Below are 17,272 nucleotides of genomic sequence, written 5' to 3' on the forward strand. Positions count from 1 at the left end.
GGCTTGCATTTCTTTTATGGTTCACATGTTGCTGGTATCCTGGTTGTTTTCTCCTTGTAGAATAACTATGTCTGCCAGCAAACTCACATGGGGCTGGAATAACCAACCTGTTATAATAGATTTAGAAAGCTGGTGCTGAAAATAAAAAAAATAAATAAATCAGAATTTCAGGCTTCTGTAGGAAGACTGTGTGGGATTAAAATGAAGTCTCTTCATTCTTAGGAAAACCTCCCCAGCTATCAGCAGGGTGCCCTTGGGTCAAAAGAGGACAAATGTACACTACACTGTAAAAGTATAAAAACACAAAAGCATATCCAGCCAGCAGGTTGCTCAAAGGGATTCTTCCCCTCTATTTGGCTCCTATCTGAAGTACTATGTCCATTTGTGGGCTCTCTGGTACAAAGAAAACATTTGTATAAAATGGATTGAGATGGACTGTGATACATTGAGAGAACTGGATTTATTCAGAGAAAGCTAAGGGGAAACGTTATTGCTATTTGCAATTATTTAGTGGAAGGGTACAGATAACTCATGGGAAAAGACAGAGACAGACTCTTCTCAAGGTCTCCAGTGTCAGGATGAGAGGCAATGGACACAAGCTGGAACATGAGGCATTGTAAATAGATATAAAAGAAAATGTTTTCAGCATCAGGGTGGTCAAACATTGTAATATGGGTCTAGAGAGGCTGTGAATTATCTGTCTTCAGAGATTCAAAGGATTCACAACCCAACTGGACATGGCTCCAAACAACCTACTCTAATTGGACCTGTTTCAAGTGGGGTATTAGACTGGATGACTTCTAAAGGCCCCTTCCAGCCTGCAGCGTTCTATCATTGAATGAAAAGAAATAAGAAAACAAAAACAGTTGGCTCACATTCTTATGTCACACCATTTGATGATATGTCTATATCATTTAATGTACTGTGAACGCTTAGAATATTATAAGGCATGGTTAGGATAGAAAAAGGTCTAAGTAGTGAATTACAGTAGAAATTTCATCAGATTTTGTTCTGGGCATTTTAGTTTTCTTGGTAGGTAATTGCTAAATGAATTTTAAGGCATGCCTAAAAATTTCTTTGTTCTCACTTGCAAAGTCATTGGAAACTACTAAATTAAGTAATTAGGTCAGGACTTTCTTCTTGTTGTATTCCCCCCTCCCTAACATGTAGCCATATTTTCTTTTTGTGTAATTAATACAGCTACAGTTCTCAGCTTTTGGGCCCCTTAGGGTCATATTCCTCCTTTCCTTCAGAACAAAGAAAAACAATTTTTGTACACTGCAGTAGAAATATCAAGAGCATTAATAGATATTGTCACACAACTCCACAAGAACTCTGTTCTAGTAGAAGAGGTTTGGCTGTCTCTTGGCTTTATTCCTTCCCAAAGCACTATATCTAACCATAGAAATAGCTTGGCAGGCTAAAACAGATCTTTCAAATGTACATTTTCAGTATTTTTTATATAGTTGTGCCATTGTTTTAAAATGTTCTATAAACTTCTGTACTCTTGTAATTGGAGTAAATCCCACTAAAGATTAGAGGAAAACATAAAACATACAAGTTTCCAGACAATGCAGGATTCTTAATGTTGTAGTGTTAGTTAATACTGGAAATGCATAGAAAATACAAAATGTCAATGAAAATAGACATTTAGCATCTCAGTAATTGTGCAAGAGATAAATACAAGCCATTTCAATGCATATTTCAATGAGCTGCTGACCGTTCTTAAGTGACCAGTGCGGCCTCACACATGTACCTGTGACTCATTTTAAATATTAACATACCTCAACTTGTAGTTATATTTTGTTAAGCCTCTGCTGTGTATCAGCACAGGGTCCACTATGGAAAAATACGTAACCTGCAGCTCTTGATATTTTATATGCATTGTTTTTAACTTCTGCAGTACACTGGAGACAAGGATCATTGTCTTCTTTCTAGTGAGTTGCCGGGGTAGATATTAGTCTTCCTGAGTAGGGCACACTGACTCGCTGAGACACTAATAGCTTCCAAGATCTTCCTCAAAAGAAACTGGTGCAATAAAAGTTACCGGGTTTCTCAGCACTTAAATAAAAGTGATCAAGTTCCAGCCACTGAGAGGAGTATTCTTTATTCTCTCCTTTCTGTGATACTCAGGAGGATTCGATAGAGATATTAACTGTCAAAAGGAATGCAGAGGGGATTTGCTTTGGTGTCAGTTCATACCAGCAAAATGCAAAAACCACATTGTATAGAAGAATTTCATGTGATAATTTCCTTGGGAGCCTGGAGCCCCACAGCCAGAGACAATGGGACTTGACACCTGGTGACAATTACACTCAGCTTGGATGATGAGTTATTGCTGCTGAACTGAGATGTTGCCAGCCATGTCTGTCACTGTCAGTGACCTGTCTCATGCTTGAAATTGGAGTGTTTTATGTCTTGCCAGATGCAGAGCACACAAAATGTTTAGCTTTTCCTCTCTTCCTCCTCTATAGCCTTAGTAATAAATCAGTGAGAAATAACAGAACAGAAAGCCGAAAGAACCCCAGTGGTTTTCATCATGTAGCCATGGCTTGGAAGGGTACAGGCAGCTGTATTACTTTTTCACATTAATATGAACTAAATGTAGTGCTTCCTTTGTGCCCCCAGACAGAAGTGTTGAGCTTACAGAGGCTGGTCCATGCCGAGACTTAATACATTGCTTTTCTCTCTCTCTCTTATGTAGCTAACAAAGTAAATCTCACAGACAGATATTGTTCTCAAAGCATTCCACACGCTTTTCAAATGATAACGATCTCCTATTTTCCTTGTGCTTTTCAACCTGAAGACTCCCAAAGCACTTAACAAAACTTGCCACCCAAAACAGTCTCTACACTGTCCTTTGAGTTGATTTAGAGTAAGAAGGAGCAAGTCCTTAAAGTAGATGGCAGTGCTACAAGAGCAGAGTGCTGTGTACCTTGTCTTCACAAACAGAAACCAGTGGGATAATTTACTTTGATATAATATAATCACTTATTTACATATTTGACAAGGGTAATACTGATAATGCTTTTTTCCTATGGGATGAGTAATAACATATTCAGAGTTCTGCTTCAGTTATCCCTTTTCCATGGTAGTCCAGGATTCACTCTTGATGTTTTTGATTCACCCTAGCATTTCACAGTCAGTACTTTAGCCAGTTCACTTATTTGTAAAGAACCCAATGCAATACAATATTTTCCTAGTTTACCATTTGGTAGATTGTTTTCCATTTGAGTTTTAAGAACAGCCATAAACCAGCATGAGGACATTTTCCTGAGATTAATATTTATTTTTTAAGCATGCCACCTACTGCTTGCAGTACGAAGGCCTTTGGTTAAAGTACACACAGATTACACAACCAAAAGATTGTGCTTTTTTTTCTTTTTATTGCTCATGGTGTTATGAAAATATTTAAATGTCTGGGTCAGACTTGAGTACATTAAATAGCTACAGGCAGCAATAAGATTTTTTTCATCTCCTTACTATCAAGATAGGATATGTTTTTGTGTGAAGAGATCTAAGTGACTGCCATGAAAAGGCACTTCAGATTTCACTGTGGCTTATTTAAATGATGAATGTGCATCTGATGTGGCTTGAGATTGATCAGTGTTTCTTATTATCTTTTCTTCTCTGATGCAACACTTGTTTTCAAAGTCTGGAACAGTAAGTGCTTTCAGAGCATAAGGTTGTAATATAGTCTTAAAGATGTGAATTAATCCCGACAATACTTGTTTCTGTGGTGTTACACTATGGGTGTCTTTTTGGAAAACCTACCCTTGCTGACAACAGTATCCTCCAGTAACACAAGAGACAAAATCATATAATGAGCCACAGATTCTAGCAGAGAGAGATAGTGTGGTCAGAAGAGCAAGCTTGCCTCCCACAAATGTGGTGGCTAAAGATTCGTCTGTGAGCTTGGGAAGATGGTGTTGCACAACGGTGACACAACAAGTAGCAGACAGTTTCCTTCCTCCTCTTGCTCACACTGGATGAGTCATTCAAAACCTTTTAGAAACCAACTCATCCAAAGCTTTCTCACAGACTTAAGAAGGTATGTAAAGAAGGGTTTCCTACACCTGTTTGGTTTCCTTGGCTATTTTTTGTTCAAACAAATTCACAGTGTTTCCAGAAGTTTGACCAAGCTGGGCCTATGTGGAAATTTTGGCCTTGAGTGTGGCTTGTACCTGCCTTTTTGTTCTCTGATGCAGCTTGAAATGACTTTACCAAGTTTCACAGCAGCACTCAGAGCTGGAAAAATATTATAGCCATACAACAGATGAGTGAACTAAGGTGGAGATTAGGTGGCTGTGGTGGGAGCCCAGATTTACATAAAACACCAAAGGCCAGCAGAGACTGTGGAGACTTGGCTCTCAGGCCTCACTGCTAACCTACCACCACCTCAGGTGCTTTGCTGAGCCTGAACATTTTCTCAGGGAGATTTCAAGCATTCTGAAAATTCTTTTCATCTTCTTTTTTTTTTTTTTTTTTTCTTAAAATTTTGTCTATGTCAGGTTCAACTCAGATTAGAGACCAAAAACGATTAATCTGCCAGCAGGTGGACAAGTACTACATGCAGAAAAGTTTACAAAGGGTCTCCCACAGTGTCTGACACACCAGGGAGGTGAGTTACCACAGTTACCACAGGAGGCCTCTCCGTGAAACTCCTTGCAGTGTAGCAGTTGACGTCCATTGCAGTCATTATTTTATGAGGAAAAGTCAGGTTTTTTGATTTGCTGCTTATTTTGTCCACATAATATAGCTCAGAGGTGGATAGGTCCTGCCTCTCTTCGATGCTCACAATACTGACAACTGTAGCGTTTACCTAGATCTATGGAAAAAAGCTAGTAGGAATTCAGAGAATGAGACTTCAACTCCGACCTACAGATTCAGCTTCTGGAATGTAGATTCCAGCCAAACACCTGCATATTTTTCCTCACTGGTCATTAAGCTTTGCTTTTTCTATTGCCCATGGTCAGTCAGACCAGTAATTGGTGTCAGAGTGTCAATCGGTGGTATAACCAAGTATAGTTTCACTAGTATCAGTACAACATAATTGATTAATACCAGCCCAGAATTATGACGTGTTTCAAGGGAGTTCTTTTTCTTTTATTATTGTTCTTCTTGTTGTTCTTATTGTTATCAATATTGATTTGTCTCCCCTTCCTTTGTTGGGTGCTGCTTTCCTTCTCCGTTTATTTACCATTCTGCATGCTCTGTACTCCATCTTTTAGCCTATGGGATACCAATATTTTCCTGTCGTAACATTCCCTCTTTCTCAGTCCTCTCAGAGGGAATGCAACCTCAGTGACATAATCTTCCACGTTGAGCTGAGAGACTGTAGTTGTTCAAGCAGGTTCGAAACAGAAAAACAGTCATTATGAGTTGCCCTTGTCAGCTTGCTGTCAGCTCAAAGGGGATTCCTTCTCAGCTGTCAGTCTGCCCTCCACTCCCAGCTGCTGGGTTAAAGTGAGGCTGCAAGCAGTTCCTGGTGAAAAGTCAGGGCAGCAGTGACTGTCACTACATCTGGGATATTCCAGTTGTGATTTGATATTCTGGAGACACAATATTACTATTTTTTCATGACTGTGTGAAATCACAATAATGTAGAACTGCTTTCATGCAGATTTCTGGAAATAAAAAGCAAATCAAGAAGGAAATTATCACATTCATTTTTACAATTTTTACAGAATTTTCTTATGATTTCATATTGTGACTTAAATGTGGAAAAAAGAAAAAAAAAAAAAGACATCATTCTTTAGCAATCTCTTGTGTCTGGCTCACAATACAGAAGATTACAGAAGATTATCTGCCGTGAAATACACTGGAAAACAGCTCAGGCAGTGCTGTTTTGCATACATCTCCTGCAGTGCACAGTACCTCATCCTTTCCAAACTTCCTTCTGACCCAGGAATTTAATTTGCAGCCTTGCCATTAAATGAAATAAGCAAATAAGGTTTTCAACAACACTGAGATGTACCATAAGCTTTCTGACATAAACACATAGAAATGACTTTATATCAGCTACTGTGGTTTTAATGGAGACCTCAGTTCTACTGAAAAAGGAATAAGAAAAGTTTTCTAGGCACAAATATTTGCTTTTCATGTGTTTAATAAAATACTGAGCAACAGCAGCAGAACCATTTTCAGAAAGGGTGGAGAATTACAACTACATGGCCTGCAAGCCATGTATTGTTAGAATTATGTGTATATATGTGTACAGGCTATTGGAATTCCTGACTCTAAGTGGTTTTATTTAATGAATAGCTTTCTGTTGCCTGCTTTCCCTCACATTAACATTTATTCTAAATGTATTAAGTTTACTAATTGCTTTAAAACAATGGTGCATTCCTTTCTGCAAGGATCTGTCTCTAATGGTACAACACTGAGTCAAAGGGAATGGTAAAATAGTGAGTCAAAGGGAATGAATTCTAAGGTAAACAAGTCAACTGTGTATTTTGCTGGGCTGTGACAAAAAGGTAGATATGAACCTAGTTTTCAAATAGGAAAGGTTATTAGGACACAAGGGCTTGGCGTCAGGCATTATCTGTACTTTCTGTGACGATACCCTGGAAAAATCTCCCCTCAGGTTCTGATTTCAGTTTGGGGCAATGTTTGAGGACTAAAGACAATTTAGGAATTTTAAATGTGTGGCATGCACTAATGGATCATTGAAATAAACCGGTTCTTCTGTTCTTTGGAGGCTCAGCCTCACATTCCTTTGCAGGTAGGGTCATTGTCAACAGGCTGCATACCCTGTATGTCAGGGTCACAGGTAGTTGAAACTTTGCAGGCAGCTGGAAACAAAAAAAAAAAAAAAAAAAAAAGCTGCTATGCTTTCCTGCATTCTGATGCAATATTTTAGATGGTGTGATTTAATGTTAGGCAGAGGACATTGATAAAGGGAGGTAAAGAGGTAGAGGTGCATTTAAACTTTGTAAATTTGTGTGGGGATTATTCCCTTTAGCAGGAACAGAAATACACACATTTATGCATGCACGTGCTTCTCCTTAGCTGCAGCAAAGGATGAATCTGCAGCAGTTTAAAACTTCGGTGTTTCTTGGCAGTTAGTAAATCTCTATCAGGTTCTCATAGCTTTGCTTAATACTGGCACCCAGTCTAGACCACAGCTGTGCTATCACAGGATTTAGTTTCGGTAGTTTCTTCGGAAGGAACTGGTTTATTGTGCCATTGTCTAATGAAAATAAATGTTTGCCCTAGAAAATTCTCATGAAAAATTCATGCCTAATGTGTCCTGTGCATGCACAATTGATAGCTACACATATTTAAATCTTCTCAGCTTTCAATTTCTCTTTTCCATTTTTTTTAAATGACAAAATACTGCAATGTTCTCTGCAAGCAGGGTCAGGTTATTACATGTCAATATTCTGGCCATAAACCTTAATTTTTAAAATAAAATGCATGGCTATTTGCTAGCTTCCTCCAGGGAAATAAGAAGATGTAAATTATTTACTGCAACCAACTTGCCCCACAGCTCCAGCTATGGAATTTTGTCAATGACCTTAAAAGCAAAAGCAAAATTACACTTTTTCAGTTTATGTAGTCAATATCATGGATTGTCAAACAGGAAGCTCAGATTTCCTTTCACAAATTCATAAAAATACACATAGATACTTAACTATATTGTGCTGTGCTAGTGTTTTACTAACCACACAAGGCTATATTGCTCATATAATTTTTGAAGGCCAAACAAAATCTATACCATGTGTTCTCATTCCTCAGAATCAATATTGAGCAAATAAATTTATTGTACTCAGGCTAATTTCCAGACCTTTCAGACAAGAGGAATTTTTTCTGTTGTACTTCTTCCCGGTAAAAATACCACATGCCTGTTATGATTCTTCACAGTCTGCCTTTTCTGCCACATCAGAAATCCTTTAGTGGATGTCTCAGCCTCCACAGAATATCCTCCATCCCATAAGTTCTTTCCACATAAATTCACTAAATCATTGATTGTCTCACTCGTAGCATCTACTTGGAGAAACATCACCACTGCCCCATACATCTTGCTTCTTACTTACTCCTTTAACCTGAATGGATTTGGGGGTTTGAAAGTGTATTTTGACAAGGTACTACAAAAAAGTAGTTACAATATTATCATCTTGAATTTTCTTTTTTTTTTTTTTTTTTTTCTACATGGACCAAAACAATAACTCCTACTAATATATAAACAATTTAAGTATTGTTTGACTTTCTTGGGAAAAAAAAAAAAAAACATTTTATTTTTTTTAGAAAGAGATTGAGGATATTCTAAGGAATAATATTCTAAGGAATATTTACCTCTCTTGACATCAGTTGTCATTACATATTATTATTGAGTATGAATGTACTTCAATTACACAGTAGCTGTTGATAGGGCCGTGTTTTTACTGCAAGGTCATTAGAATAGATACTGCCTCTATCTGTGTGTCTGTACAGCTGTTATTGTTATTATTGTTATGTAAAATAGTTATTGATTTTGATTGATCTTTTGGGGTAGAATGGTAGTAATAATGTCACTTTCTCCAGTCTTACTGTGTCTTCTTCAAATTCTTCTATGAGAACATTACTACATGTCCAAGTTATCCACAATCTGTGACTTCTGAAGGAATCATCTCATAGTTTCATCTCGTGTTTTCTCACCCCAAACACAAGAAGTTAATGAACATCTTTTCATATCTTACTCTATGTTATAGTGCTTACTTTGATGGTTTCTTTTCATACCTGATAATGTTTATTATTTTCTTTCTCTCTCTCTCTGTCACGTGGTTTGACTTTGTCTCATCTTTTCCAGACCAAGGAACTGTACAAAAGGTTGTTGTCTTACCCACCAACTTCTCTGCAAGTGGAGAACTCATTTTAGAAGAACTGGAGGTTTTTCAGGTTTGTCTTTCTCCTACATACAGATTTTCCAATGTGTATGTTCACACAAACTCTTTGTTCTAATAGGCTTTGGCAAGGGCAACTATGACTTGATAAAAGATCAAACAAATGAGCATACTGTCAACTTGATACCCACCCAAAGTACGATATAAAATGTCAGCTGCTATGAGGACTGTAGTTAGGCTTGAATCTTTTCCTTTTTTTTTTTTTCCCTTTTGTTTCTCTCTCCTTTTTTTTTTAATTATTTTTTAAGTTGTCATACTAGATAGAAGGATTTTTACAATAACATTGTATATTGTCGTAATGTCATAAGGGCTGCCTGAAGGCAACTTTTATCATTGGTATCACATACTGAGACTGTCACTATTTACAGATGAAATCTAAGATTTTTATACATTGATTATCTGTTAATCTTCCTGATTCTAGGCTGCAGAATTAAAGCAAACTAGTGTGGGTTTTGCTCCCATTCTTCAAGTCCTCTAGAGTAACAAGCTTAACACAACATAAAAAAAAAGAAACACAAACAACTACAGGGAAAAATAAGGGAATAATATCAATCAGTCTGGTATGTAGCAGCTTGTAATAACCTAAAGAAAATGTTCACCACCAGTTTGAAGAATCCTTTTCAAATTTTTGAATGGGCTGTTCTTAAAATAAGTAGTCTTAGGGCAAATGGTAATTATGCAGCTACAAACTAAGTTAAGGGTTTTATCATTGCCTTTCTCAGTTTCACTGAGGGGATACAAAAAGGAAAATGTAAGATTTTTATCTAGACAGACAAGAAAAACAATTTATCTAAAAAATGAAATGCTTTCTGTATCAATCCCCCCAAAAGGTATAATTAGCACTCCTAGCCTTTTGCTGAATACTTCCCTTTGATAAATATACATGTGAGTATCATTACTTAGAGCACCATTTGCCCAAGTATTATTTATTCCATTTACAACAAACAAATTGTTGGGGTGGGAGGAATCCTGACCCTAAACCTCATTTCTGGGGCTCTGAACACAGAACTTTTTATCCCGAGCCTACAAAATCATAATTTCTGCTGTTGCAGTCTGTGTGGGCACTGGGGCAGTGTTGAGCCTTTTGATGAGTCTTACAAAGAGAGGGGTTATGAGATTACCAGATATGTGCTAGTAAATGTCGAGAGTAAGCAAAGCACAGATTCCTTTCCAGAGTGTAAGCAAGAAAAGGAGAATGTGGCATCAGATCCAATGTTGCATTGGAACTTGAGTCTCCAGACACTGCAGTCATAAAATATAGCAGCTCTAAAAAACCTTTGCCAATTCACATGATTCACAGCCAGTTTTTTTATTCCTGGCCTCCCCTCTATGCGTGTAGTCCACTGCAATTAATCCAGACCCACCGTTATGGCTTTCCTTTCTGACTGAGCAATTGCTAAATCTTAAAAAAATGCTGAACATTTTTATTACCATCATTTTTATCATTTGTTTGGATGATAATAATGAATTACTTCACTTGCTTCAGGCAATGAACATGATAATTCCTTATCCAGCTCTTTAAGGTTTGGTTTGGACACCGACAACAAATTACTCCAGTGATGACACACAGTAGTATACAGCAATGTCTCTGTGAACAGAACATTGAATAACACACATGCCATTTTTAATATTCTAGTCATTGGTAGTCTGAAAGAATGTGTTGGCTGGCAACCAAACTCTATGCACTGTAGATAATGTTTAGGAGAAATGTGACATTCTTATCTGTATCGTGATAAATATGCATGAGCTATTGTATGATTTTTCCATATCATCATTTTCAAAGGACAATTTATTTATTTATTTATTTGTTTGTTTGTTTGTTTGTTTATTGCAAAGTCAGAGTAATGGCTTCAGAGCACATTACTTCTGTATTGTTGAGGTAACACAAATGCAGGTGTACAAAAAATCACCTATACACATGATGAATAATAACGCTGTTTATTTCAACTAGTACCTTTACTGATACATTCATTGTATTTATGTAAATTTTTATAGTTTTGAAATAGCAAAAAAGTAGTATGTGTGTTTGTGTTTTTTTTCTTTGTTTTCCAAAATGTGGAAAGTTATAATTTTATTAGATACAACTTTGTCTTTATTGAACTTTAAATATAAATGTTGGGAGAGTATTAACAAGTTAGTCTTTGTAAAAGTGGTTTGTAATTTTGTCTTTCAGAGTAATTCTCCTATAACAACAATGAAGATCTCATCTAAAAAGGTAAAGAGAAGTGGGATGCTTACTTAACGCTTAATAGAGAAACAAATTGACTTAAAGATGTTAAAAGATCAGTTGTAATGTATCATAATAAATATATACAGGAGATTTTCCCTAATTAATATGTAGAAATATGACCAAAACTTTCATGAGCTGTTTATCTGCCCCAGAGCCACTAGGATAAAATAATCTATATTAATAATTAATCATTTCTAATTCACTGAAAGTGGAAAAAAAAAAAAGAGAGAAAAAAAAAAGCAAGTAAGGAAAAAAAAAGTTCTGAAAGATGAAATTTGTCCTCCATTTCTTTTCATAGCTCCTAAATAAAACCTTTCTTTTAGAAGTCTGGCTTAAAATGCAGTATTAGGTCTATAGAGAAATTGTACATATCTATCTATTAGTAATAATGATGGTAATAGGAATGATAAAAATAGTTGAGAAGGTTTCTAATGAATTGTCTAACACACAAACTTAAAATAAATATTTCACGATTTTGCAAACAACATGTTTCTCAATATTTCACAAAACTAAGAAGTAAACACTATCCACAATTCACTGAATCAAATTCAGTACAATTTGATAGTTTTATGACCAAAAGATAAAGAGTTGCTATTTGTTGTTTGGTTGGTTTTTGGTTTTGTTAATATTAATGTGTAAGAATCATTGGTGAATTGGTTCTGAGTAAAAGAGATACTTTGGCCAGATTCCAGTTATGACCTATTCAACTTTGAACATTCTTTGCAAAAGTTCTCATTTAATATAAAAATTCTATTGGCTTACTTTTCTAGGTACTAATGCTATGAGAATTTGGTCCAAAACATCAATATAATCTCTAAGATTTATGCCTTGAAAATGTATCAGCTGGAGAACCCAATTAGTAACTCTGCATAATATTTATTAATGTGACTATATGCAGAAAAAATAATTAGGTAAAAGACCAATAGCCCTCAGTCGTTAAGAACCAAGTTTTAAAGTCTGAACAATATTAATTCAGCCTGCCTGCCCCAGAATGGAACAACAACAGACAAAGTCCAAAAACATTAAAATTTTCTGGTGTTTCCAAGTCTTTTGTAACAGGAAGGTGGAAACGGTCCTGATCACCTGGGAAATTTCTATTTATTTAGGCTTTATATTTATTAGTGGCTCCTGTTGTGGTCTTGAGTTTATTCCAAAATTAATTCAAAGGTTTTTTGGTATGCGAGTTGAGTCTTAGGTGAAGCTCCTCCACTCCTCCACATCTGAAATAAATCTTTCCATTTCCTTCTACAGCAACAGCTGTATGTGAGCTCAGATGAAGGGGTCACCCAGGTATCCTTGCACCGCTGCCACATCTATGGGACTGCCTGTGCTGACTGCTGCCTAGCCCGAGATCCGTACTGTGCCTGGGATGGCAACTCTTGCTCCAGGTTTTATCCCACAGGGAAAAGGTGAGCAGCCCTGTGAAATCTGCAAGGTTCCTTCCTATTCTGTATGAATAAGTTTTTTGTGCTGCTGTGTAGCTTGGAGCCTTACAATATGATGTGAGATTTCATTCCTTTCAGAAGCAAATACAAACAAAACATCTGTATCTATTGTGCTTGGCGCTGTTCATTGTTCATTACCTAGGAGTTTGCCTTGTTTGTCTTTTCATATTTAAAGTAATGGACGGAAAAAATTAAAAAAAAAAAAAAGAAGAAGAAAAAAAAAAAGCTATTCCTCATTATAAATATTAATCTTTACGTTTCACACACACAAAATCAGTGAAATATTTGTTCCCTTTATTTAAATTCAGTTGCTCACTATGGATGTAATTAAGATAACCTTAAACACAGCAAGATATCTCTGAGGTTGTTGAAGGGATAAAGTGTTGTGGTTTTTTGTTCCTCACTTGTTCCTAAGTGAGAAGAAGTATTTCCAGGAAAATTTCAGGCAAATGTGATTTCCATGTAATTCCTGCAATCTTGGAGATTTTTTATTTATTTTTTTGACATGAGATTTATTAAAGCAGATAGGGAAAGCAATTTATCTTTAATTTATAACAGAGCTAATAGTCCATCTCGTAATTCTTATGCAAAACAGGAGCCTCTTTCCTCCTCCTTAGGGAAATATTTAATAGCAGAGGGTTGTAGTAAGCTTTTGTATTCCTAAGATTTCACATCATGTACAAAGAATATACAATGAAGTACTACCACAGAGGAGACAGAGCTTTCAGTTACATGTCAGAGCTTTGCCTAGTTTGTGTCCCTGTGCTCACTCCCTGCACCTGGGCTGCAGAAATGCAGAAGTCCAGATGCTGTGGACATACTATACCTACATGGGGAAAGCTGGCAGACAGAAACAGGCAAAGCTTGGCTATGCTCCAGTGACCCAACCGGTTGATGACAATGGGATCCCTTGGGATCATGATTACTTTTATCATTACAACCTTTTCTTGAATCATTCCTCATTTCACATAAAAAATGTAAAGCCCAGCGTGGTCATATAACAGTAAAAGATATGGTACAATATCCATGTTTTTACTGCTTTCCCATATTATATTCAGCTTCCAGTTTGAGAACTGACTGTTTTCTTCCATGGAGTAAAGGTCAGAAGACAAGGGTGGAAAGAAAAGGAAAATCTCCAAGTCTCAGGTCACCTAACTCCTACACTAACATAGTCACTGAAAAATAATGAGCAGTCAGGTATACCCAGCCTTTACAGTTTCCAGTGGATTTCTTGCCATTTCTGTGTATAAACCATGGTTATTTCCACTGGGGCTTGCTTCCATGATGACATTTTGTCTTCAGTTTGCTTTTTATAACAAATGAAAATAAACACCTAAAATAGTATGGGAAAAAAGTATATATATATATATATATATATATCTGTTTTTACTATGTGAAGCAAATGACTAATCCTGTTATCTAACAAGAGAGATTATGAAGAAGAAAACTTTGGCGATCAGAGCCAAATCCCATTGTCTAGACAGTATTATCTTTCTGCTGTACACATTTGCTCATTTGCTTCCTTTGACACTTCTGTCTCCCATGATTTACTGTGTCTTCTCATCCAAATTGATTTACCTCAAGACACCGGAGAGTATCTTTATTTTCAAAACACCACCATATCAGCCATTTTTGGATAAATATAAGACTTAAAGTTTAGATTCTCAGAACTGCTTAATGTCACCAGCATATAATTTCTGATGCAGTGGAGCATCTCAAGGTAGCACAGAAATCCTGAAATTCACTAAGAAATTCTCCATTGTTTCCTCTGACTCACATAAGCAGCTCACACAGGTTAAAATCCTAAGGCATAATATGAAATACTTTTGGTGTTTACCACCAAAAATATACTTGGAATGTCAGAAACTACTCCTTTGAAAGATTGCCTTTCAAATGTTTCCTCTTAAAACAATCCAGTGAAAGATCATGTGACAAAGGATTATAAGGGCTGTCTCTCATTGTTTGTGCTGTTCATGGTATAACGTGACCAAAGAGGCATCACCCTTAACCCAGCAATACTGGAGCTCCAGGGGATTTTCATGGTTTCTTATCTTATGAGTCATAAATGAATAGTTCAAAGCATGGCTGTTACATACCCCAACAGCATCCCTTCGCAACAACATATTTTTTCACTGAACTTGATAAATATTGATCTAATTTACAGAATTTTCAGTAAATGAAATAATGTATCTTAAGAATAAAAATTCAAGTTCTAGATTATTATGCACTGAATTCTGTGAACAGTGACCTCCTAGCCAAAGAGGACTAAAATTCCAGTATGCCCAATCCGCGTAAGCTCCTCAACTACTTAACTACGTAATCACGATTTTACATCTAACATTCAAATAATATAACTAAGCCCCATTTTAAAGTATTTTGAGACTTGGTGAGTTTGAATATATTTGGAAAGAAAGGAGGTCATGTGCCCTGATGTAAAGGACAGAACTGAATCTTAATTCTCCACCATTCTGGTTGAATACTTCAGTTACTCTGCTACAATGGTGGCTAAAGGCACTGAAAATAAGGTGTCTGGCAAAATCAAGGAGGGAACATGTCCTACATTATGATTTTCTGCTGGTGCTTTAGATATGAGATCTGTGACTCTTCTACAATCCATTCTTATGTGCCTGCCTTTTTGAAGACCTCTAGCCTCATTCAGGGGTTCTGCCTCTAAATGTTAGGTCTTGCATCACTAAACCTTTTATGCATTATCTCTAACTCTTCCATCTCTATGCCTTCATTGCAAAACTACTTTACCAACCTAAAGAACAACTGTTTTATGAAATTCTTCAAAATGATTATTCATTTAAACAGTATCTTCTCTCTAGCATCCCTGGCAGCAGAAAAGTAGTCTCAGAGTAGGTAATGAACTATCCCTGATACCTAATCTGGTTAAAAAAAAAAAAAAAAAAAAGTTTATTTGTTGTGTACCTACCTTGGAATAACAGTTTGTGTTTATAAAATATTTCAGGAGGAGTCGCAGGCAAGATGTGAGACATGGAAACCCTCTGACTCAGTGCCGAGGTTTCAACCTGAAAGGTACTATAATTTAGAGATCCTCGTGCTATATAAAGAACATATGGCTTTCCTTTATATGATTCATTACAGCTCATATTATCTGTGTGGTTTACTGGTAAAGCATAATTATTTTCCAAGTCTAAGTTTTTCCTTGCAATTACATGAAACCTGCACATATGATAAAAAATGATGAACTGTGATATATAAAGTTCAGCGTACATGAAATGAGAAGCTGATAGTGTTGATTAAAAACAGGTACAGTAAATTTGAGGCCATATTATGTTTTGGGGAACATCTTTCAGCAAACAGGAGGTTTTAGACCTACATTTTGAGTTATCATTATTCATTTCTTCCTTTACATGGAAAATCAAATGGCTTCAAATCTCTTTATAAAGTTCCTTATTTACAGCTGTTCAACTCTTTTGCCAGCCTGGCACAATGTGGATAGATAGTGGAGACAATGATCTGCCCTCCCAGTTCTCATTTCATCAGATTTCTAGGCACCAGCCAAATATGGCCAAAGTCATAGTCAGAGTAGATACACAAAAAAGAAGTTTAATCCTTTTTAACCCCATGCCTGTATGAGCCAGAGAGTGGCAAACTATGCCATCAAGCCACAGTCCTGTGTTAGAGAATGATACTTCTTCCACTTCTGTTTCTGAGCTTGTGTTCAGTAAGTGTGTTCTCATCTGTTCCAGCTGGAGATGAAATAATAGATCTCACTCTAAATTTTTGATTACATTTTTAATTGAATAAAAGAAGAATGTTTAAAGAGTTACATGTCAAAGGTTCAGTCAATCATAATTCCACTTAAATGTTGTTTTTTTTTGGGGTTCCAGAAGAATCTCCTGGAAGAAAACAGACCACAACAATCAGACAGGCATAGAACCTTCAGGCCAAATGTGGCTAACTCTTCTCTAGCTGCCAGCCCACAGTACCAGTGGGTCTTTCCCCATGATTCAGTATTAGGTCATTTATATGAAGCTTGATTGCTTGAACAGATTAATTACAAAAGATGACCCCACCTGCTCAGTATGTACCTGAGCTCTAAGATATTTATATTGAAGCTCAGGCTTTAAAACATGAAGTACATGAACATCTTTGTGTCCTACCTTGTGGGCATATGCAGTTACCACCCACCTGCTATCTATCCCAAGGACGGGTGTCTCTTCTTTCCATGTGGAAAATGTGAGAATGTCAGCTGTCTGCTTTTTGGGCTGAGAGGAAATAAACATTTAACTTTGACACGGGAGTCTTATTTTCCAGACCTTTTTTTTTTTTTTTAATATGGCTGTATTTATAGATTTATATGTTTTAGCAATTTTAAAGGATGTTTTGGTGACAGCAGTATTGTGTAGGTAGGTGACAGCATCTTCTCCTGTGGAAAAAAGAAAAAGAAACAGCAACGTGGAATTCATATAATTCAAGCCATTTATAGAAAAACTATTATTCTAGGGAGAAAATTGAAACCTACCTAAAAGACAAAAGGGTAGAGAGTTGGACAACGAGAATAAATCTTAAAAGTTCATAAGGAAGACTATGAAGTCTTGAGACTAAGTCTTTAAGCATGATAGGTTGCATGCCTTAGAATTCTCAGCTTGTATATAAAAACATTTTTAGCACATTGCTATTTTTAAGAGATTGTCAAGAACTAAAGTGTTTGTAATACCACTTTTCAAATGTTCCATGAAACA

General features: G+C 36.4%; 1 protein-coding gene across 3 annotated transcripts in view; it reads left to right on the forward strand.

The window, feature by feature from the left end:
- SEMA3C (semaphorin 3C) overlaps positions 1–17,272 on the forward strand; it is a 152,098-nt gene that overhangs the window by 127,737 nt on the left and 7,089 nt on the right. For all 3 annotated transcript variants that reach the window (XM_038181280.2, XM_005016705.6, XM_021270344.4), the window contains exons 13-16: positions 8,792–8,880; positions 11,059–11,100; positions 12,367–12,524; positions 15,532–15,599. In XM_038181280.2, coding sequence (XP_038037208.1) covers positions 8,792–8,880; positions 11,059–11,100; positions 12,367–12,524; positions 15,532–15,599 — 357 coding nt within the window. The remainder of the gene's footprint in view (positions 1–8,791; positions 8,881–11,058; positions 11,101–12,366; positions 12,525–15,531; positions 15,600–17,272) is intronic.

Source organism: Anas platyrhynchos, chromosome 1 (genome assembly GCF_047663525.1).
Source record: "Anas platyrhynchos isolate ZD024472 breed Pekin duck chromosome 1, IASCAAS_PekinDuck_T2T, whole genome shotgun sequence".
Lineage (NCBI taxonomy): Eukaryota > Metazoa > Chordata > Aves > Anseriformes > Anatidae > Anas > Anas platyrhynchos.